The 23,028-nt window shown below is 56.1% G+C and overlaps 1 protein-coding gene across 1 annotated transcript; it reads right to left on the bottom strand.

Moving 5' to 3' along the window:
- Positions 1-59: 59 nt before the first annotated feature.
- On the bottom strand, positions 60-7,913 carry OTUB1 (OTU deubiquitinase, ubiquitin aldehyde binding 1). Its single transcript, XM_049779883.1, has 7 exons — positions 7,814-7,913; positions 6,079-6,140; positions 5,739-5,837; positions 1,618-1,736; positions 1,435-1,519; positions 1,129-1,323; positions 60-1,022 (listed from the first exon to the last, which is right to left on the bottom strand). Exons 1-7 carry the CDS (start codon positions 7,869-7,871, stop codon positions 825-827), a joined length of 816 nt encoding a protein of 271 aa, XP_049635840.1. The 5' UTR covers positions 7,872-7,913; the 3' UTR covers positions 60-824.
- Between the last annotated feature and the right edge of the window lie 15,115 nt (positions 7,914-23,028).

Here is a 23,028-nt window from a genome sequence, read left to right as displayed (position 1 = left end):
CGTCCCCGGTGGGTGGGTGGGCAGGCGGCTGGGCGGTGAGGCACGGGCACAGGCAGAGGTGGGCAGCAGTCACGTTTATTGAGGGCCTGCCCCAGGGAGCTCACAGCCTGGGGGCTGGGACCCCACATGTGCTGGGTGGGGGGAGAGGTGAAGGCAATGCAGAGAGCCTGTGGCCCAAGCAAACGGGGTGCAAAGCAGGCACAGGCAAAGGGTTGGGGGGGGGCGGAAGTTATGGGGACTGGCAAGCCCTGCCCAGACCCAGGGTGGGGTTGACCATGCACCCCACCAGGCCAGCACCTCCTGGGGGTGCCCTCCTCCTCTTCGGCCTGCCCTGAGCCAGCTCCCACCAGCAGGCACTCACTCAACTCCACGCAGGGCCCCTCCACCATGCAGGTCCCGGGAGTGGGCAGGAAGCAGGGCCAGGACCGCAGGGCAGGGGTGGGGGGTCAGAGGGACAGCTTGAAGCCTGGGAGGTCCCGGGTCCCTGGACAAGTCCTTCTCAATAACACCCTCGATCCGCTGGAAGCCCCACGGGCCAGCTGAGGAGGGGAAAAAAGCAGAGCTCCAATAACGGGGAAGGGGGTCTCCAAGAGGCAGAGCCTCCTCCAAACTGCTCCTGGGGGAGGCGGAAGACAGAGGACGTCCCGCCCCGGGCAGGGCAGGGCACAGCCAGACAGCAGCCAGGCGGGCAGAGCAGGGACACGCACACACAGGCTCACCTCCAGCACCCCTTTAATGACACGTGGGAGGGAGTGGGGTGACAGGGCGGGGCGCGGGCGGGGCCGGACCGGTCACAACCACAGCAGCTCGGGCTGCCTGGCGCCCTATTTGTACAGGATGTCGTAGTGTCCGGGCCGGTAGAGGAGGTAGACCTTGGGCTCCGAGCCCTCGGGGAAGACGTGCGGGTTGGTGGTGCCGCCCTCGCCGCGATCCATGTATTCCACCTGGATGGAGACGTTCAGGGCCTGGGCCAACGCGATGATGTGGATGTGGTCGCTCTCCTTGCACATGGGCTCCACCTCCTGAAGCACAGGGTGGCGGCATCAGGGCCCGGGGACACCCTGTCCCCCCCCTCGCCGCCCGCCACCCCCCAGCTCCCGGGGCCAGGGCTGTGGAGGGTGGGGGCACCTGCTGGCAGAATTCCTTGACGGTCCGGCCGCCCTCAATGAAGTGCTCGAAGAACTTGCTCTCGCGCTGCAGGTAGCCCGATGTGAGCAGCCGTAGGTAGACCACCAGGTAGTCGGACGTGCTCTGGTCGTTGAAGGACGTCAGCAGCTCCGCCACCGACGTCTGCTTCTCCACCTGCTCGATCAGGTCCATGAACTGCGGCCCGAGGGAGGCAAAGGCCACAGTGAGTGGGGCGGCAGGGAGCGGGGGACACGGGCCTAGCTCCCCTCCGCCCCTGTGCCCCACCCGGCTTGGCACGCGGCTCACCGTGTTGTGGAAATCCTCGATTGTGAACTCGGTGAAGCCCTGAGACACCAGATCCTCTTTGCTCTTGGCAGACACAGCCTTGAACCTGGAAGACAGGGGTCAGGCCCCCGGGGACTCAGTGGCCACAGAGCAGGGCCCCAGGCTGGCCCCTACCCCGAACCGCCCTTTGGCAACCCCCCTCACCGCTGCAGTTCCTTGCTGTCATCCAGCAGTGCCTCCAAGTGAGAGAAGCCGAAAGCACGGTAGAAGCAGTTTCCGTCAGGCCTGGTCTTGCGGATGTATGAATACTTTTTGTGGAGATCCTGCAGAGAGGCCCCCACCATGTCCTTCCCATCAGGCCAGAGCCACGATAGGCCAAAGACAGACACCCCCAAGCAAGGTGCCACCACAGCAGGGGACACTACTGTGTCCAAGCAACCACTGGACACCCTGTAACTCCGCTGAGGGGAAGAATAAGCAAGCCCCAGCCAGACCCCAGAAAACCATGTCAATGCACTGCACGCCAGGGTGACACCAACTCTTCCCAGAACCGGGACGGTGAAGGGCCAGGACTGTGTCTCAGAGGGACAACACAACCCTGCTCATGGGAGGCCCTGGGTTCCATCCCTGCTCTGCAGATACCCCCAGAATCCCTTGCAATGGCCTGGTTCCCACCAACCACATTGTGAAGAGGTGGATGAATCAATGGGCCCTTGACCAATATGCCTTCTCCAGGTGTTTCTATTAAACCCTCAAACTTGGGGAGCATTGGGAGAACAGAGGTGGGGCTCAGTGTCAGGCCCCACACGCCAACACAGGCTGGGTAGGGCCAGCGTCTCTCTTCACCCCGAGCTGTCATACGATCCCACTATCACCTGCCTTCCTCCCCACTCTGCAGATATTCTGATCTGACCTCCCCACCCTGGCACTTTCTTGTACCCCTGTTCACCCATCCGTTCCTGGTCCAGGCCTATCAGCAGATCCACATGAGGCTTGCAGAGTGTCGGAGCCTCACTCGTCCTTGCAGCCAGTGCGCAATCTTGCGCGCTGCCCCCCACCCTTCCCAAGCATCACCCAAATGCTCACAGAAACCTAGGCCGAGGGCCCCACCTCCCTCCCAGGGGCCTGCGTTAGTGTGTACCCCAACTAAAGTGAGCTACCCCATCCTGGCAAAAGCAGCAATTAAGGAAAAGGATAACACCCACTGGCACGTGGATCCCCCACAAACATTCTCTTCACCTCCCTGACTGGGGAAGGATGGGGCTCGCCCCACCCCATCCTGGCTCAAGGCATTTTCAGGTCATCTGCCAGAGGCATCCATGGGGCCTGATAGGCAGCAGACACCCCACTGGGGCCTAGGAGGGTCTCAACTTCTGGAGGCCACTGCACTGAGAGTATTGGGGTTCAAACAGCCCCCTCTGTAAACGTTTCCACTCAGTCCTGCTGGCCTCCTACTGCTGGAGCCCAGACAACCCCAGGCCCAGCACCTCCGCTATACCTCATGTCCTCCCAGACCCAACTACAGCTGCTCCCCTTCCCCAAGAGGAACCAGAGAAACTGACACCTCCAGGTCGTCTTCAATGACAGCTGCACCACACAGGCCCCTGCTCTTGGGGCCCGTCTTGCAACCTCAAAGTCTGCTCTGGAATAGTTCCTGAGCTGCGCTCTCCAGAGCTGCTGGGACAGTTCTTTTCCACCCCATCTTCTCTGATAGCTCTACTCAGCACATACCAGCCACCACTATGGCTGCCAAATTGGCTGGACACCATGTGGACCTCACTCACCCACCAGCCCATGGGCCCCCGCAGGCACATTTACCGAGGCAGTCTCCCCAGTTGCCCCAGGGAGGTGGGTTCTGGCTGCAGAGTTGGGGTGCACAGGGCCTGAGGCCAAGACTCCCACACAGCACACACGCCCAAGTTACTAAAGAGTCTCAGGGGCCGGAGAGATAGCATGGAGGTAAGGCTTTGCCTTTCATGCAAAAGGTCATTGGTTCAAATCCCAGCACCCAGGCCCGGAGAGATAGCACAGCGGTGTTTGCCTTGCAAGCAGCCGATCCAGGACCAAAGGTGGTTGGTTCGAATCCCGGTGTCCCATATGGTCCCCCGTGCCTGCCAGGAGCTATTTCTGAGCAAACAGCCAGGAGTAACCCCTGAGCAACGCTGGGTGTGGCCCAAAAACCAAAAAAAAAAAAAAAAAAAACTCCCCGCATCCCATATGGTCCCCTGAACCTGCCAGGAGCAATTTCTGAGCATAGAGCTAGGAGTAACTAACCCCTGAGCGCTGCCATGTGTGACCCAAAAACAAAAAAAAAGTCTCAGAATTTGAACAGCCAGGTAGGGCCATCTTACCAGGGTGAGGGGCCACATGTGCCGGGCAGCCTTGGCATGGTCTCCCTCCACCTGCTTGCTGTCTCGATCTAGCTGGGTAACAGGTAGGCAGTGAGCTTAGCCCTAGAGCACTGTCGCCTGCCTGAGGATGCCCATGTGTATACGAGGCAGAGGTGAGGACAGTAGAGAATCCAAGATGTTCAGTGGGACATCTGAACACCGGGAACATCCGAGATGTTCAGAAAGACAGTACAATCCAACCCCAGTTCAATCCTAGCCCATGGAGTGAGCGCTGAACAAAGGAGTCAGGAATAAAGTCTGAGTAAGCACTGCTGGTAATACTCCCACGCCCCCCAAAATTTATAAAGGCTCCATGGAGAAGCCAGGACTGAGTGCACAAGTCTGCTGCCCCATAAACTAGAGCCTCAGCTGGTGAACAAACTGCAAACCTGGAGCAGCCTGCAAGCCCACAGCTTGGCCCCTCTTTTTTTTTTTTTTTTTGGGGGGGGGACTTTTTTTGGTCATACCCAGTGGTGCTCAGAAGTTACCCCTGGCTCTGTGCTAGAAATCGCTTCTGGCAGGCTTGAGGGACCACTTGGGATGTCAAAAGTCAAATCAAGGGGCCAGAGAGATAGCATGGAGGTAAGGCGTTTGCCCTTCATGCAGGAGGTCATCGGTTCAAATCCCAGTGCCCCATATGGTACCCCGTGCCTTCCAGGAGCAATTTCTGAGCCTGGAGCCAGGAATAACCCCGGAGCACTGCTGGGTGTGACCCAAAAACCACACACACAAAAAAAAAAAGTCAAATCAAGTCCATCTGGTGTTGGCCGTGTTCAAAGCAAATGCCCTACGACTGTGCTATCACTTTGACCCGGCCTCTCTTTTTTGGGAGGGGGGATTTGGGCAGCACCCAGAGGTGCTCAGGCTCTGTCTTCAGAAATCACTTCTGGCTGACTTGGGGGAACCCTATGGGATGCCTGAGATCAAACCTCAATGGACTTCATGAGAAGCAAATGCCGGCCCGAGAGATAGTCTGGAGGTAAGGCAGGCGTCTGCCTTCCATGCGGAAGGACAGTGGTTTGAATTCCCTTATGGTCCCCCGTGCCTGCCAGGGGCGATTTCTGAGCATAGAGCAGGAGTAATCCCTGAGCGCTGCCGGGTGTGACCCAAAAACCAAAAAGAGCAAGTGCACCCTCCCCACTGTGCTCCCCACTCACATGGGCATGGACTCTTAGGGGCTCAGGCCTAAATGTGGCTTAATAAACACAGATGCAGCGCTGGCCGGAACACCTCAGCCTGAACTCTTACCACTATGAGCAGTGCAACTAAACTCAGGCTGCTTTTTTTCTTTCTTCTTTCTTTTTTTTTTTTTGGCCACGCCCGTTTGATGCTCAGGGGTTAGTCCTGGCTAAGCGCTCAGAAATTGCCCCTGGCTTGGGGAGACCATATGGACACCCGGAAATCGAACTGCAGTTCTTCCTTGGCTAGTGCTTACCTCTAGCGCCACCTCACCGGCCCCCACTCAGGCTGCTTTGCACAAAAAAATCCAACAACATACATGGGGTCACCCCTTCCCCCGGCCCCCTGGAGCTTCCTCAGGTATCCTGCCACCAGTGATTGGCCCCATGTCAGCTCAGCTGCCTGCCCTAGACAGGAGATCTGAAGGCCCCTCCTCGCTTACACAATTAGGAGTCCCAGCTGAGCCCCGCTTGGGGGAGGAAGGGGCGTGCAGGAATTAGTTGAGACTAGAAGGGAGGGTGCAGGGCCTCGCTGGGGTGTGGGGAAACCCCACACACACCATGCCCCAGTCCCGTGAGCCCCATGGGGGCCCAGAGACAGTCAATTCCCCACCAGCTACCACATTTCCTCCCATCAGGCAGAGGCTTTGAGAGGCCCTGGCTCCCACATATGGGAGGATCTGTGGGAGACCCTGCTGTGGAGCAGGGTGGGGCGCTGAGAGCCAGCAGAAGTGCCCCCACCCCGTGCCCAGCCCACCTTGATCTTCTGCTGGTAGATGTTGTCGTCCTCGGCATACTCCTTGTATAGGACTGAGAGCTCCAGACGCTCTGACACCAGGGGGTTCTGTACCGCGATCTGGGGTGGGAAGGGGGCGTCAGCAGGCTCCAAGGCCAGAGGTGTGACCCGCGCCCAACGGCCAGAACACCTATGTAAGGGGTACTGGACCCCACCCAGCAACACAGGGGGACCCCCACCCCCATGAAGGCATCCGGTACCTATCACAACTCCGAGAGGAGGGGCATTCCAGAGTGGCCAAAAATCAGGCCTCAGCGCAGCCTTTACAAGCCCCACAGGGCCGCGGGCCACAGCCCCTCACCTCTTGCTGAATTCGGTCCTGCTGAGCCATGATGGCTTCATCATAGGCAAGACAGTTAACACCTGGAAGGAGGAAACAAGCCACTGACAGAGTGCTCAGGAGCACTCAGGAGTCTGGGGGCATGAGGGCTACACCCACCGGGGGTCACCCTAGCCAGTGACCCTCCTGGGTGAGTTTCAGCTTTTTAAGAGGGAGAAGGGGCAGGGACCTGTGAAGTCCTGGGTTTGTTTATCCCAGGCAGAGGCCTGGGCGCCCCGTATTAGGGGTGACAACTGAGGGCTTGTCCCTCCAGCTCCAACATTCTCTTTGGGGCCCAGTTTTGCAGCTTCACTTCCCAGCAAGCAGCCTTGGAAGTAAGTGCTGAGTGGGGGGGAAAGGAACAGAAACGAGGTCTTCTGGGGAGTAAGCTGAGGAGGCAGAGTCCTGGGCAGGCGGAGAAATTTCCCAGCAGCTAGCCTGACTCCAGCCTGCCCCCCTCCGCCCACCACCAGGGCTGCCCTGCCCTGCTCTGGGCACTCTCAAAAGTGCCCAACTTGGGGCCGGAGAGATAGCATAAAGGTAGAGCGTTTTTTGCCTTGCATGCAGAACAGTGGTTCGAATCCCAGCATCCCACAGGGTCTCCCGTGCTTGCCAGGAGGAACCCCTGAGCGCTGCCGGGGGTGACCCAAAAACCAAAAAAAAAAAAAAGCTCAACTTACAGTACAGCCACACAAAACAGGAGGGCCCTGGGCTCAAGGTCACCTGGAGCTGAGACAGACCCGGAGGAGGTTGTGGTTTGCTAAAAAGCCAGAGCGGGCCGGCAAACCTCCCTGCTTGGGGGTGGGGGGAAGCAGTCCCCGGGGAGTCGAGGCGGGGCATGTGCCTCCGAGACAGGCAAACTTCTAAGTGCCCAGGAATGAGCGTGTGGGAGTGGGGGGCAGCCCGAGCACTGAGAACCCTACGTAGAGTCCGGCCCTGGCTCCGGGGAGATCCACCAAAGCGAGCGGGTCCGCGGCTCGCCATCCTTTGGGAGGATGCGGTGGGAACAAAGTGTGCGTGGCTCAAGGACTTGGCAAGCCGGAGAGCCCTCTGGGTTTGGGGGTGTCTGGCTCCGCCCCGCCATGCCCTGCAACCGACGTCGGGGCGGGGTGAGGCCCCGACTCCCACGCGGGAGCAGAAAGGGGGCCCCCGGGGCTCGGCCGACGTCTGGCAGGCAGGGCAAACAATGGGGCTGCAAAGGCCAGAAGAGGGGGCTCGACCAAGAATCCGGAGGGGCCCCCCATTCCCCGCAGCCTCGTCCCGAGGGAGGGGCCCGCCCAGTCCCTTTGTGCTGGGGAGCCCCGAGTAACTCGACGCCCCCGGGGTCCGGCGCAAATTGGAGCTGCGTTTGAGGAGAAGGAGGAGGCGGGAGGCCGGGCCTAGGCCTGGGCGCCTTGCAAGGAGCCTGGATGGCGCGCTGGGGCCCCGGGAACCGCGGTGGGCGTGGTTGTGGGCGTGGCTTTACAGAGACCACGCCCAATCGCGAGGGAAGGGGCGGGGCTCCGGCCGGCCCTGGGGGTCGCGGCGGCAGCGGCGGCGGCGGCTCCATTGTGGGGGGGAGGGGAAGCGGAGGAAGGGGCCGCCCGCCCGCCCGCGCGCGCGCTCCGCTCCGGGCCTCGTCCCGGGCCTCCTCGCGAACGGAGGCAGGCCCAGCGTCGTTCCCGCCAGCCGGGGTTCGCCCGGGCGGCCGACACATCCCGGGGAGGACGGCGAGTACCTTCGGAGTCGCTGCCCAGCGGCTCCTGCTTCTGCTGCTGAGGCTCCTCCGCCGCCATCTTTAAACAGCGCCGCACTGACGATCGCTTCCGGGTCACGGGATGCCCTCCTCCCGGAAGTTCGCCCCGCCCGTAGCCACGCCCTCGCTGTTGGGTGGCCACGCCTCCCGCGTGGAGGCTCCTCCCACCGCGCCTCCCGCCACTGTACCGGGCACCTTTCCCTGGTGCTGCTGCGGGCTATGGCAGTCTCCTCGCTCCCCCAGACCCCGTTCAGTTCCCTTTCCACTGCAGTGTGAGAAGCCGAAGCAGGGGCCCAGGAACCCGACTGTGTTCCTTACTCTGCACGTTAAAAAATCATTTTTGGGGGGGCTAAAGGGATACCATGAGATTGGGCCTTTGCCTTGCATGCAGAAGGACGGGGGTTCGAATCCCAGCATCCCATAGGGTCCCCCCCTTGAGTCTGCCAGGAGCGATTTCTGAGCCTAGAGCCAGGAGGAACCCCTGAGTGCTGCCAGGTGTGACCCAAAAAAACAAACCCCCCCAAAAAATCACTTTTGGCTCAGGGGACTATATGGGATGCCAGAGATCGAACCTGAGTCAGCCCAGTGTGCCTTCCCACTGTTCCCCCTCTGTGTCCCCACTCCAGTTTAATCCCAGTTCAGCATCTCTTCTCCCAGTACCACTAGAAGTCATCTCTGAGCCAGGTTTAAGGCCTAAGCACCACCAGGTCCTGCATGGACCCGGCCGCAGAGCCCTGGGGTATACTGCACCAAGTTCCACCCACCCCCCCAATCCAGCTGAGAGCTCTAAGAGGCAAAGGCTTCTGGCTCTGAGAGGCTGTCCCGGGAAGTCAAGGCCGAACCCCAAATTCTGACCTGTTCCCTGGCTGTGAAATGCGGGTTATGCTAGAAACCGAGATTCGCCCAACTGGGAATTGGATGATGGTTGCCCGGGCCTGGGAGCAGGTATAGGGGCTGTTGATCAATGCCCCGTGCCGCCATGGGGTGCTTGTTTGGGGGATTGGAGGAGCTTGGGAGTCGCTGCCAACTCGCTGCATCCCTGTGCAGTCTACTGCTTGCTTGGCCCCTGTGCTGCAGTTTTGTAAGGAGCTGATGGGGAAACCAGATGAAGAGTAAACAGGATCTCCTGTAGCCACCAACAATAATATTGTTTCTTTTTTCTTCTTCTTCAGGTTTTTAAAGTATTTATTACACAATAAAATTGTTATTTTGTTTTGTTTTGGGGGATTCACATTCAGCGGTGCTCACAGCTAACTTCTGGTTCTGCACTCAGGAATCACTCTGGTGCTCTGGGGACTATATGGGATGCTTGAGATTGAACCCGGGTTTACAGCGTGCAAGACAAGTACCCTCTGTACTAGCTATATTAGCTCTCCAGTTCCCCAAAATTGTATCTTTACAGCAGCAAGGTTGGCCTGGAGAAATAATACAACAGGTATGGCAATTGCCCTGCAGACAGATGACCTACTTTTTATTTTTGAGGGATGTCAGTGTAATTCCATAAATACTTTTCTTTTTTTCCTTTGGAAGGGTAGACCCACAACCATTGTGTTCCTCACTCTGTACGTTAAAAAAAAATCACTAACTTTTTTTGGGGGAAAATGGGGCTGGAGAGATAGCACAGCAGTAGAGAGTTTGCTTTGCATGCAGCCAACCCAGGATGGACGGTGGTTCGAACCCCGGCATCCCATCTGGTCCCCCGTGCCTGTCAGGAGCAATTTCTGAGCGCAGAGCCAGGAGTAACCCCCTGAGTGCCACCAGGTGTGATCCAAACCCCTCCAAAAAAATCACTTTTCACTCAGTGAACCATGTGGGATGCCAGGGATCGAACCTGGTCATCAGTATACAAGGTAAATGCCCTCCCCACTGTGCTATCACTCCAGCCTAGCTAACCCAGTTTAATCCCAGCTCAGCATATATTCTCCCAGCACCTCTAGAAGTAATCCCTGAGCCAGGTTTAAGGCCTAAGCACCAACCGGTGTGGCCCAACCCCTCCCCCAAATTAAAATCACTAACATGGGGACCAGAGTGACAGCACAGAGATAGGGCATTTGCCTTGCACGAGGCCAACCCAGGACTGACCCCAGTTTGATCCCCAGCATCCCATTTGATTCCCAGCATCCCTCAACCCTGCCAGGAGTAACCCCTGAGGGTCGCTGGGTGTGACCCAAACACCAAAAAAATAAAATCTCTAACATTGGTCAGAAGGTTGGTACAGCAGAAGATAGGGAGTTTGCCTTGCGAACAACTTCCCCAGCATTGATCCCAACAGTCCTATATGCCCCACCCCACACCGAGCCTCACCAGGAGTGATCCCTGAGTGTAAAGCCTGGAGTAAGACCTGAGCACAAAAATAAATAGAAATTACAATAAAAAATAAACCATCATGGGGCCGGAGAGATAGCATGGAGGTAGGGCATTTGCCTTTCATGCACAAGATCGTTGGTTCAAATCTCGGCATCCTATATGGACCCCTGAGCTTGCCAGGAGCAATTTCTGAGCATGGAGCCAGGAGTAACCCCTGAGCACTGTGGGGTATGACCCAAAAACCAAACCAAACAAACAAACAAAACAAAAAAACAAAAAAGCTCCCCCCCCAAAAAAAAAAAAATAGAAAAAACCATCAGGGACCGGAGCGCAGCAGTAGGGTGTTTGCCTTGCACGCAGCTGACCCAGTTGGATCAATCAGCATTGCATATGGTCCCCCAAACCAGGAGCGATTTCTGAGCCCATAGCAGGAGTAACCCCTGAGCGTCACCGATTGTGGCCGCAAAAATCCAAAACAAAACAGAAAAATCAATCTTGGACACAGCTGTGAGCTAATGAAAAGGAGCAGAGGTAAACTTCGCCTGTCCAAGTTCTGAGTTTGGAACCTGACATTGCATGATCCCAAGCACTGCCAGGGCTGAGTAAAGGAGTGCATCGCCCCCATCTTCTTAACATAGCTGGGGAGGCCCATCACCACCAAATGAAGTAAAAGCTATGACACAACTTTCTCCCAGGCCCCAGTTACTGTGCTCAGGCATCCGGGGTGGGCAGGAGCACCCAGGGAGCAGCGCTGAGATGAAGTTGAGAAAGCGTGGCTGAGAGCAGCAGCCCTGGAAAGCACCCTGTGCCGGGCAGCTGTCCCTGCACACACGGAGTTGGGAGCCTGGTGAGGGGGCCACACCCCATTCTCCTTCCAGCACCCCTCTAGACAGCAAGAGCAGGAAGGAAATGACCTCTGGGAACCCTTTCATTGGGTCTCAGCATCCAACCTGTGTCCCTTGTGAACTCGGTGGTTTTGGCCTCTTTCATCTCTCCTACTCCATGACCCTTGAGCCCTGCCCTTCTCCCCATCTGCTGCCCCTGCACCTCTGCCAACTAAACTAGCCCATCATGGCTCTAGTTTTGTCTCCCAATTACCACCCCAGGTTGGGCACTGCAGGCTCAGCTGGGAACAGCTGGGTCCAGGGGCAGAGGAGACTGGTGGAAGCCCCAGCTTAGGTTTCCACATGGTACCGGTGCAGTCCAAGCCCCCCAGTCTGTGGGAATGGGCCATGGTGCACCCTCACTGATAATTTCTGCAGGAGACTGGAAATGAGAGGTGCCCTCCTGAGGAATTAGGCCTGGCCCAGTCTAGAGCCTGGAGTCCCGCAAAGCCTGAATGTGGGCCGGGTCAGAGTGGATGGAAATCTGGGTATCTGCAGGCTGGGCTGAGGAACACGGGATGATGGCAGACTCTGGTCCTGGCTGCTGCAGGGATCGAAGGCTCCTACAGTCCTCCAGTGCCCCACTTGTGCCCCACTACTTCAGACCCTGCCCCTCCTGGCTGCCTCTTTCACCTCTGAAGACCTGGGCTTGGGCCTCGAGAAACAGCACACGATTAGGTGCTTGCTGAGGCTGGAGTAGTGATAGTACAGTGGGAAGAGCGTTGGCCTTTTATACAAATAAGAGCCTCAGTATCCCATATGGTGCCCTGGAGCCTACCAGGAGTAAGTCTAAGCACAGCTGGGCCTGACCCTAAAACCAAGAGTAAAGTGTTTGCCTATACAGTGGATCCAGCTTAGATCCCCAGAACTGCAGAGGGTCCCCCGAGCCCTGCAAGGCATACATAGTTCCTGAGCAGAACCACGGGTGATATCTGAGCATCACTGGGTGTGGCCAAAAACCAAGAAATATACATTTGGGGTAACATTAGGCCTGCGCCATCACCTACCCAATGTGCCGGTGCATCACATCTGCAAGGTTCTCTCTGCCAGGGAAGAGGCGCAATTTAGGATCCAGGAAATAGGAAGTAGGAACCAGAGGACTGTGCTGCCAGTTACCTTCACTTCACAACCAGGAAAAATGAGGCTCAGAGAGGCTGTGGACTCAGACCCAGGTTCCTGATCTCCTAGCACCCCTCCCTGGGAAGTGCTGCTCAGGGGACAAGGAGCCCCAATTCCCCCATACAGGGTGGCCTTGCTTCCCGAAGCTGGGTGGAGCTGAGGGGCAGAAGTAGGTGAGGTGTCGTGGAAGACTGAGGGAAGATGAGTTTCAGGCAACACAGCAGGTCACTTGAATGCCCCAGGACCCTGCAAGTTGTAGGGTGCTACATCATCCCCTGTGTAAACAGATCCTGAGACCTAGGAAGATGCCAAGTTTAAAATGTCCAACTACGGGGCCGGGCGGTGGCGCTCGAGGTAAGGTGCCTGCCTTACCTGCGCTAGCCTAGGAGACGGACCGCGGTTCGATCCCCCGGCGTCCCATATGGTCCCCCAAGCCAGGAGCGACTTCTGAGCGCATAGCCAGGAGTAACCCCTGAGCGTCACCGGGTGTGGCCCAAAAACAAAAAAAAAAAAAAAAAAATGTCCAACTACCTGAGGGAGGGTTTTTCGAATAATAGTTTTTGGGCCACACCCGGCAGCACTCAGGGCTCTGCACTCAGAAATTGCTCCTGGCAGGCTCAGCCGCTTGCAAGGCAAACACCCTATCACTGTGCTATACCTCTGGCCCAAAAGCTGTCTATATTGGGGCCGGAGAGATAGCATTGAGGTAAGGCATTTGCCTTGCATGCAGAAGGACCGTGGTTCAAATCCCGGCATCCCATATGGTCCCCTGAGCCTGCCAGGAGCGATTTCTGAGTGTAGAGGGAACCCAAGCGCTGCCGGGTATGACCCAAAAACAAAAACAAAAAAAAAAAAAGGCTGCTGGATCTTTTCAAAGCAGCCTGTATTCGCAGAGTGGGCAACATGAAATGTAACACCTGTAAGAAAGAACATTTGAAGAAATAACCTGTACTCATAGGCATTAGGGTTCTAAAAAACGTTGGTTGCCTGTCCATGAGGCATTCAGGAAGAAAGGGATGTAGCAGTAGGAAGCAGGAGTGGAGAGGGTGGTAGGCTTGCTCTTAGGTTACCCCAACCAGGGGCCCCAAGGATAGATGTGCTACCAACTGAAGAGGGAGACATAACTGTGGTGATGTGTCCTTGGGCTTCATGGTTACAGAAAAAGGAATCTAATCTCTCTCAGGGCTCACAGGCTGCCACTGAGCCAGGTCCCAGAGACGTAGAAAACCAGGCCACTCAAGCTCTGACACCCCGAACATCCAAGCTGGTTATCACTCTCTGTCCCTAGAGCAGGGAGCCTCATATCAGGCCAGAGGCAGAGGCAGGTCAGCATGAACAGGGAATGTCAGGTGGCCAGAAGCGGGTGACCATGATGTATGGGAGGCCAAGGCACTGTGCCTGAGGAGTGCCCGTCTCCCCCAGGACCCCCACCTGCAGGGTGTCAGCCTTCCTGCCAGCCTGTGGGCACTGGACACAGAGGCTCGAGACACAAGACAGAGGTCATGTAGACAGGACCTGGCCTCAGCTGCTGTCACAAGGTCAGAAATGGAGGCTACTACAGAAGGCGGGCACCCCAGAGCTCCTCTGACCAGACAGCCCCTCTTCCTCATCCTCAGCTGCAACATCACCCCCATCACCCCTCACAGAATGCCAAGGAGTGGAAAGATTGCTGCGTCCTACTCGCATCCCGGCCTGAGTTCAGCAAGTTAGCAGTGCAAATGCTCCCCATACAACCCCAGCTGGATGCTGAGCAAGGGAACAAGACAGGACAATCAGCTGACACCACAGACAGACAAGGGCCAGGGCACAGTAGGGAAGGCATTTGTCCTGCATGCAGCTAATATGGGTTCAATCCCAGGCATCCCAAATGGTCCCCTAAGCCTGCCAAGAGTAATTTGAGCAGAGCCAGGAGTAACTCCTAAGAGCCACTGGGTGTGGCCCCAAAACTAAAAACAAAAATAACAAGGCAGACAGTGCATAGAGAACAAGGTCACTAACAACAGAGGATGCAGAGCAAAGTTGCCAGACAACGTAAGATGAGACCAGAGGGGCACAGTGGTAGAGTGCTTGCCTTGCACACGGCTGACCAGGGATGAAGTTGGGTTGATTCCCGGCACCCATTATGGTCACCCGAGCCTACCAGGAGCAATTTCTGAGCACAGAGCCAGGAGTAACCCCTGAGCTCCGCTGAGTGTGACCCAAAAACAAAATAGATGAGACCAGTGTCCCAGAGGACACACAGCATGGGGAAGAACTTCTGGCTGTAGAGCAAGACACAAGGGAACTTTATGAGTTTCCCCAGGAAACCACAAAATTCAGGGACCCGGTAAAACAGGGAGCAAAGGCCTCATCCCAGGTGGGCAGCAGACACGGGGCCTTGGGCAGGAGTGGGGAGGTAAGGGCCAGTGATGAGGCCTCACCCCTAGTCCTCACTCCACCATCATCACCCAGGTCCCCTTCCCAACAAAGCCAGGTCCTCCTTGGTGAAGCCAGATTGATAGACTTTATTGTGACAAGAGGGGCCCTCCAGGGCAGGGCCCCAGACTTTCATCATTGTAGCCCCAGGGCTGGAGAAATCCAGAGCTCAGGATGGTCGAGGAGGTCACCGTGATTGAGGACATGATTCGGGGTGACCGGCCAAGAATGCAGCGACATGATTGGAGAGGTTGGGGCGGCAGGTCTGGGCAGGATGACCCCCTCTTCACTCCGCAGTCTTCTTGTAGCTCTCCAGGTTGACCAGGACCCAGGCGGGTGGCACAAGGAAGCAGATGAAGCAGGAGGTGAGCCCCACGACGACATCCTACATGCGTGGAAAGAAAGGAACCCCGAGATGAGGCTCCCACGTCACACCCACCCCCAGGATTATCGCCACCACTTCCCTGCATCATGCTCATTACTAGGGGGCAGCCCTGGGCCTCCGTCACCCCAAATTCTGACGCCCATAGGCACCCCAGGGAGACACTACTAACCCATCCTTGCTTAGGAGCCAAGAGGAGACTTAGCACCAGCCTGTGCCCAGACACTGCCCTTGGCAGAACCTGTCCCGTTGCCACCCGCAGCAGCCCCCAACTCTGGCGCTGAGCTGAGCCTCATCCTCGCTCCGGGCTCGGCTCTGGCTCCTGTTCAAGTGTTCCCGGCGAGTGGGTCACCTTGGCCCTGAACCCTGCCATGCTTCTGACCATTGCAAAGGGCCCCTTGGGGTTCTCGTGATGACAGTGCTCGAAAAATAAGAGGCTCCGGGGCAGGGGCGCTAAAAGAGGGAGCCCCATGCTGCAAAGCCGGGGAACCCCGAGAATGCAAAGCTAGGGGACCCCAAAAATGCAAAGTCAAGAGACCCCGAAAATGCAAAGCCAGGGGACCCCAAAAATGCAAAGTCAAGAGACCCCGAAAATGCAAAGCCAGGGACCCCGAAAATGCAAAGCGAGGGAGACCCAAAGCTCCCAAGACCCCGGGCCCGCTCTCACCGTGACCCCGAACGGCTCCCGCGCCGGCCTGGAGTGCACCTGGGCCCGCTGCACCAGGAGCTGCCGGGCCGGGCCGCTCAGGCCCCTCAGCAGCGGCGTCAGCGCAGACATGACGGAACTAGCGGACCACGGACAGCGGCGCGACGGGCCCAAGGTCGCACGTCAAAATGGTGGCACCGGCCGGAAGTTCCGAATCCGGATACGCGGTGTTAGAGGATCCGGAAGTGACGCATTTGCGCACCGCCCCTTTCGTCCGCGTCCTTTTGGCGCGCCCCTCGAAACAGCCAATCGACGCCGACCGTACTGCTAATGGGCGGAGCGCCGGGGGCGTGTCTTTTGGGTTTTCTCCGCCTATAAGACGGCCTATATTTGTGAGTGACATCTCGACCAGCCAATGGAATCAGCCAGCGAGGAAGGTGCTGTTCTTGACTCCGCCTGCCATGCATACTCGTCACACGCTTCTCCGCTACCCTGAAATTCCTTTCCCCTGGGACAGAGAAATAGCACAGCAGCAGTGCGTTTGCCTCGCATGCAGAAGGACGGTGGTTCGAATCCCGGCATCCCATAGGGTCTCCCGTGCCTGCCAGGAGTAACCTTGAGCGGTGCTGCGTGTGACCCAAAATTAAAAACAAAAAGAAATTCCCTTCCACACTTTCCACACTACTCAAGTCTCAGTTTGGGGCCCCCTCCAGATGTCAGGCATCTGGTGACAGAAGCTAAGCTTTGTTTCTGGTCACACAGGGCTGAGCTCAGGGTCGCTCCTGGTGATGCATAGGACAGTGTTGAACTATTTGTGCAAAGACACACTTTTCATGGAAAAAAAATCTCAAGGCACACCACCATTAGAAAATGTTAAAAATATTTAACTCTGGGCCCAGAGAGATAGCACAGCGGCGGCGTTTGCCTTGCAAGCAGCCGATCCAGGACCAAAGGTGGTTGGTTCGAATCCCGGTGTCCCATATGGTCCCCTGTGCCTGCCAGGAGCTATTTCTGAGCAGACAGCAAAAGGGAGGGAAGGGGAGGGAAGGGAGGGAGGGAGGGAGGGAAAGGAAGGAAGGAAGGAAGGAAGGAAGGAAGGAAGGAAGGAAGGAAGGAAGGAAGGAAGGAAGGAAGGAAGGAAGGAAGGAAGGAAGGAAGGAAGGAAGGAAGGAAGGAAGGAAGAAGGCAAATGCCCTACCTCCATGCTAGCTCTCCAGCCCCATGTCTTTAGTTTTTATAGCCATCAGGCTTAGCCTCGTGTTACAGATGAAATTGGTCACTCCTGCCTCGACGCTCAGAAATCGCTCCTGGCCGGCTTGGGGGACCATCTGGGATGCCGGGATTTGAACCACCGTCCTTCTGCATCTAAGGCAAACGCCCTATCGATGTGCTATTTCTCCGGCTCCTCGTTGCTTATGAGAGGAAGTACCAGTTCCTGGCTGTCACTTCTCCTTTATCTATTTTTGGGTCACACCCAGTGGTGCTCAGGACTTACTCCTGGCTTTGCATTCAGAAAAACATTCCTGGTGGAGCTCAGGGGACCATGTGGTACTAGGGAGCAAACTAAGATAGACTGTGTGCAAGCCAAGCACTCTAACCCTCCCCTAGCTCTCCATCCTTTCACAACTCTTTTGAGACCACTCCCGCAATGCTCGTGTCATACTCGTGGCTCTGTGCTCAGTTACTCCCTAGCAGTGCTTGGGGGGACCATATGAAATGCCAGGGACTGAATCCAGGCCAGCTGTGTGACAAGACAAGCACCTTACTATACCAGCTCTCCTATCCACTTTTTCAACTTTTACCTAGTTTTCTCTCTTTGCCATGCAAACCCCCATTTGCAGGCCTCTACTTGCTTACTGAGACCGTTTTATACTCAACAGGTATTTCCTTGCCTTTTCCTAGTGTCTGCAACTGTCCCAGTAGAATGAAACCTGCCGAGGCTCCTTCTAGATCTTGCAAAGCAGCAGATTCCTGGGCAAGGAAGGAGCAGAGGAGGAGGCGCTGGAGTAATAGTACAGTGGAGGGCACTTGCCTTGTGTGAGGCCAACCAGGTCCAAACCCCAGAACCCCTTTGGTTCAGAGCCCCACCAGAAGTGATCCCTAGAGAAGAGAGCTCTAGCACAGCGGGTGTGGCTCCAAAACAAAACAAAATCAAACCAGGAGATTAGAAGTGATGAAAGCTGTTAAGACAAGCCCAGGGCCGGAGTGATAGCACAGCGGTAAGGCATTTCCCTTGCACACAACCAACACAAAGGACGGCAGTTCGAACCCCAGCATCCCATATGGGCCCCAGAGCCTGCCAGGTGCAATTTCTGAGCACAGAGCCAGGAGTAACCCGAGAGCTGCCAGATGTGGAGCCCCCCTCAAAAAAAAGACATGCCCAGAAGGGGCCAGAGAGCAATAACACAGCTGTAGGTCGTTTGCCTTGCACGCGGCTGACCTGGACTGACCAGGGTTCAATCCTCAGCATCCCATATGGTTCCCTGAGCCTGCCAAGAGTGATCAGCCAGGAGTAACCCAAGTGCCGCAGGATGTGGCCCCAAAAAAACAAAACAAAAAAAAAGTGATCCCTCATTGCAGAGCTGGAAATATCTCCTGAGTGTTGCTAGGTGTGACCCAAAAACAATCAATCAAGCAAAAAAGACATGACCAGGGGTTGGAGCGGTGGCGCAAGCGGTAGGGTGTTTGCCTTGCATGTACTGACCTAGGACAGAATGCTGTTAGATCCTCTGGCATTCCATATGGTCCCTCAAGCCTGGAGCAATTTCTGAGCGCATAGCCAGGAATAACCCCTGATCGTCACCGGGTGGGGCCCAAAATAAATAAATAAATAAATAAATAAATAAATAAATAAATAAATAAATAAATAAAAATAAGGGGCCGGAGAGATAAATGTTTGCCGGAGGTAAAGTGTTTGCCTTGAATGCAGGTCGGTGGTTCAAATCCCGGCATCCCATATGGTCCCCTGAGTCTGCCAGGAGGGATTTCTGAGCGTAGAGCCAGGAGTAATCCCTAAGCACTGCCGGGTGTGACAATAAATAAATAAATAAATAAATAAATAAATAAATAAATAAATAAATAAATAAATAAATAAATAAAGGCATAACCAGAGATGTGGGAAGGTCCCCAAGGTCCGTGACAGTACCCTGTAAGGGGGGGGGACTCCTATCCTTCCTAGACTGGGATGGCACCTCAGGGAGAAGCAGGGTCACTCCAAAGACACTGTTATAACCTCAGGTAGGGCAGGAGCTGAAGAGCATTCAAGGAGCTAGATCAGGAGTTGGAGTGAGAGCACAGCAGGAGGGCAGGGCGCATGCCTTGCATATGGTCCCCTGAGCACTGCCAGGAGTGATCCCTGAGTGCAGAATCTGGTGTAAGCCCTGAGCACTGCCAGGTGTACTGTCCCCAAAACAAACAAAACCCCACCAAGGGGCTATCTGGGCTCATTCCAAGCTTGCAACAAAAGCGTGAAAAATCTGAGATTCACATATTTTCGTTTTTTTTTTTTTTGGTTTTTGGGCCACACCCGGTGGTGCTCAGGGGATACTCCTGGCTGTCTGCTCAGAAATAGCTCCTAGCAGGCACGGGGGACCATATGGGACACCGGGATTCGAACCAACCACCTTTGGTCCTGGATTGGCTGCTTGCAAGGCAAACGCCACTGTGCTATCTCTCCGGGCCCAGATTCACATATTTTCGCCAAGAGGGACGAAGCCTTACCCTGAACCGACCCAGAAGGGAATTTCCAGAAGCTCTGGTTTAAACTCACTACAGTAGCCTCCACACTGGTGGGGGCAGGGCAGGGAGCCAGGGGCTGCACCCCCAGGGGAAGGGCCAGTGTGCCCAGAGAAAGGGCTGAGGCCTTGCAGGGCCGGCCCGGGCCTCTGCATGTTTGTGTGCTTGTTCACTGCCAGCCACAACTGCAGGTACCAGGCCCCGACATTAGCAAATAGGCAGAAACAGCTGCTTCCAACTCCCCAGACACTCCCAGCGGCCCAGGGCTGGGAAGGGGGAGCAGTTTCAGGCACGGGGGCAATCCCTACTGTCTGGCCAGTCTGGGTGTTGGAACAAAGAACCCAAAGCCAGGCAAGAGGCCAGAGCATCCTTAGGGGGAGCAGCCAGGGGCCCGAGAGAGCAGGAGGGAGAGTGATGAGTGTGGAGTAAATGGCCAGGCAGTATTGGAGAAGGGGGAGTTACTTCACCACCCCACAAACACAGCAAATCATGCCAACACAGAGGGCCATGTGCTGTATCCGTGACTAGCTTGGCTGGAGAGAGCCAAGGAATGGGGTCCCGCAGGGGGAGAGGCTCTGGGGTCTTGGGGGTGCTGCTCCCCAGGTAAACCTCAACAAGCAGCCAGGAGCCACTTCCTGCCAGCATGTGGCAAGTACGTCTGGTTCAGGTTTGTGGGAGCCAGGCATGACTGGGTGAGAGCAGATTCAGTACACAGGTGCCCAGGTTGAACCCCTAGCACCGTCTGGTCCCCAGGCAACACTTGAAGCAACGCCAGCACTCAGCAAGGAGTGACCCTGAACTCCTTGAGTGACCAGGGATAGCACCCCCAAACCAAACTTAGTTTGCAGAGGCCCAGGAGCCAGCTCTGGTGAGCTCAGTGCCCCACATCCTATACCCATGAATACCAAACACTCAGGCCCAACTGCTGGGTTGAGCATCATGGGACCTAAAGCTGACTTACTTTGGGGGAGATGGTGACGCAGCCCCAGGAATGTCTGTAAAGGCCAATGCTGGCTCAGCCATGGCACCCACAGCACAAGTGTGTGCCCAGGAGGAATAAAGGGACCCACTACTGCGCTCTGGTGTTGTGTCCCCGGGTGTTGTGTTCCCGGGTTGCAGTACGAGCCTTCTCTGTGCTGCAACCTCAGTTCCCACCTAGCTCCACCAGCAGATCACATGTGGGTGCCAGAAACTGAACCTGGGTGGGGGTCCCTTGGGTGGGGAGAATGGTAGGAGAGCACTTGTAGCCTCAATAAGGGTTGAGCACCCTAAAGATAAGAGTGTAAAATGCAGGGCCGGAGAGATAACATGGAGGTAAGGCCTTGCATGCAGGACAGTAGTTTGAATCCCGGCATTCCTATGGTTCCCCGAACCCGTCAGGAACAATTTCTGAGCGTAGAGCCAGGAGTAACCCCTGAGCGCTGCCGGGTGTGACCCCCCCCAGAACAAAGGAGTGTAAAATATCGCTTAGTATTGTCGGGGTAGGGTGTAGGTCTCATAGATCTCGGGGTCACCCAACACCCTGATCTCTCTACTCTAGCCTGGGGTGGGATGGAAGAATGTGGCTGCCACAGAGCAACAGCCCAGCAGGAGTGGTGGGGCGCTGGCTGGCACAGCTGTTGAGGTGGTCTTCCACTCCAGCTGTCAGCCAAAGGTATCTGCTTCCGGCCCATGGGCTGGTCACAAGAGCAACTGGAGTTTGGCAAGGTCAACACTGCACAAAGATAAACTCGAGCCTTTTGCTACAAGTGGGTAAACTGAGGCTGGAGATGGGCCAGCGCTAGTCTGGACTCTCTCCCAGACACACACATGCAAAGGCCAGGACAGGAAACAGTGCATACCATGTACCCCAAGTGATCCCTCGTCCCTCTCCGGGCTGTGCCCCAAGTGTTTCCCCTCAGCCCCACTGAGCCCAGAACTCAGGACAGCTCAACCCTCTCTAGGATGCCTGTCCCCACAGCTACCGGGACTGAGACACTTTCTGCAACCCCCCCCCACCTCGAAGGTGGGGAGTAAAGGGGGTCTTTTTTTTTCTTCATTTTGGGCTGCTCCCAACGGTGCTCAGGGGTTACTTCTGGCTCTGCACTTAGAAATCATTCCTAGTGCTCTGGGGACCATATGGGATCCCGAGAATCAGACTCTGGAAGGTCACATGCAAGGCAAACACCCTCCCCCATTGTGCTATTGCTCTGGCACTACAGTCGTTTGGGCCGGGAGAGATAGCACAGCAGCGTTCGCCTTGCAAGCAGCCGATCCAGGACCAAAGGTGGTTGGTTCAAATCCCGGTGTCCCATATGGTCCCCCGTGTCTGCCAGGAGCTATTTTTTTTTTTTTTTGGTTTTTGGGCCACACCCGGTAACACTCAGGGGTTACTCCTGGCTATGCGCTCAGAAGTCGCTCCTGGCTTGGGGGACCATATGGGACACCGGGGGATCGAACCTCGGTCCGTTCAAGGCTAGCGCAGGCAAGGCAGGCACCTTACCTTTAGCGCCACCGCCCGGCCCCCAGGAGCTATTTCTGAGCAGACAGCCAAGAGTAACCCCTGAGGACCGCCGGGTGTGGCCCAAAAACCAAAAAAAAAAAAAAGATTCAGTCGTTTTTCTGTCAGGTGAACTTGGCTAAAACCCTAAACAAAGGTGTCCCCCAAGTTCTTATTTCCCTAAACCACATCTTTTGGTACGTAAAAGCCCACCTGGATTACAGGCCCACCCCCATCCTGGTGGATTGGTTCTGGATAATAGAGAGCAGGTCTGGCTTTGGGGTTGGGGGCGCAGAGCAGACGCCATGAGGCGAAAAGCACAAGGACTCCAATGAATATTTTTCCTCACTGGCTATTTTTTTTTTATTATTTTTAGTTCATACCCGGCAGCACTCAGGGGCTCTACGCTCAGAAATCGCTCCTGGCAGGCACGGGAGACCATATGGGATGCCAGGATTCGAACCACCATCCTTCTGCATGAAAGGTAAGTGCCTTACCTCCATGCTATCTTTCCGGCCCCTAGGTATTCTTTTTTTTTCTTTTTGGTTTTTGGGTCACACTCGGCAGTGCTCAGGGGTTATTCCTGGCTCCAGGCTCAGAAATTGCTCCTGGCAGGCACAGGGGACCATATGGGACACCGGGATTCGAATCGATGACCTCCTGCATGCAAGGCAAATGCCTTACCTCCATGCTATCTCTCCGGCCCTAGGTATTATTTCTATACCGCTACCCTGCTCCATCAGATTCGTCCACCAGCAGGGGTCTCAAACTCGCGGCAGGCCCTCCATACAACATTTTGTGGTCCTGCCCTAGAGCAATCTTTTTTTGTTTTGTTTTGTTTTAGTTGTTTGGGTCACACCCCCCAATGTTCAAGGCTTACTACTGACTTTGCCTCCATGCCAGCTGAGCTCCTGGTTCTGGCAGGACCCTGCACCAGAGCCATGGCCCTTTGGGGCCCTTGCAGAGAGCCTGTCTGCCAACAGGCTCTGGCTTGGGGGGAAGTAACGCTAGAGCTGGGTACACAGCAGACATTTCATGGTGATGGGTGCCAGTCATGCTGTCCATCAGTCACCCCAGAAATGAGGCTGGAGCAGCTGCTGGAGGGAGGTGGGGAGGGGGGCTGCTGCAGGGCACAGAACAGGTTCTCAGCATAATGCAGCCTCCCCAGCCCTCCCTTGCAGCAGAAGCAGCTCAGGTTCTGCCAAGACAGGTGTGAGAGCACCCAAAGAG

This window comes from Suncus etruscus, chromosome 9 (assembly GCF_024139225.1).
Source record: "Suncus etruscus isolate mSunEtr1 chromosome 9, mSunEtr1.pri.cur, whole genome shotgun sequence".
Taxonomy (NCBI): domain Eukaryota; kingdom Metazoa; phylum Chordata; class Mammalia; order Eulipotyphla; family Soricidae; genus Suncus; species Suncus etruscus.
The sequence above is the reverse complement of the archived record's forward strand: the minus strand, read 5'-3'. Positions and strand labels throughout refer to the sequence as shown.

Excerpts from the sequence above, each read along its gene's own strand:
- OTUB1 (XM_049779883.1), bottom strand. The coding sequence starts at position 7,871 with ATGGCGGCGGAGGAGCCTCAGCAGCAGAAGCAGGAGCCGCTGGGCAGC. Across the intron at positions 1,520-1,617 it reads GACAGCAAGGAACTGCAGCG|GTTCAAGGCTGTGTCTGCCA; the intron begins GTGAGGGGGGTT and ends CCTGTCTTCCAG. Across the intron at positions 1,023-1,128 it reads TCAAGGAATTCTGCCAGCAG|GAGGTGGAGCCCATGTGCAA; the intron begins GTGCCCCCACCC and ends CCTGTGCTTCAG.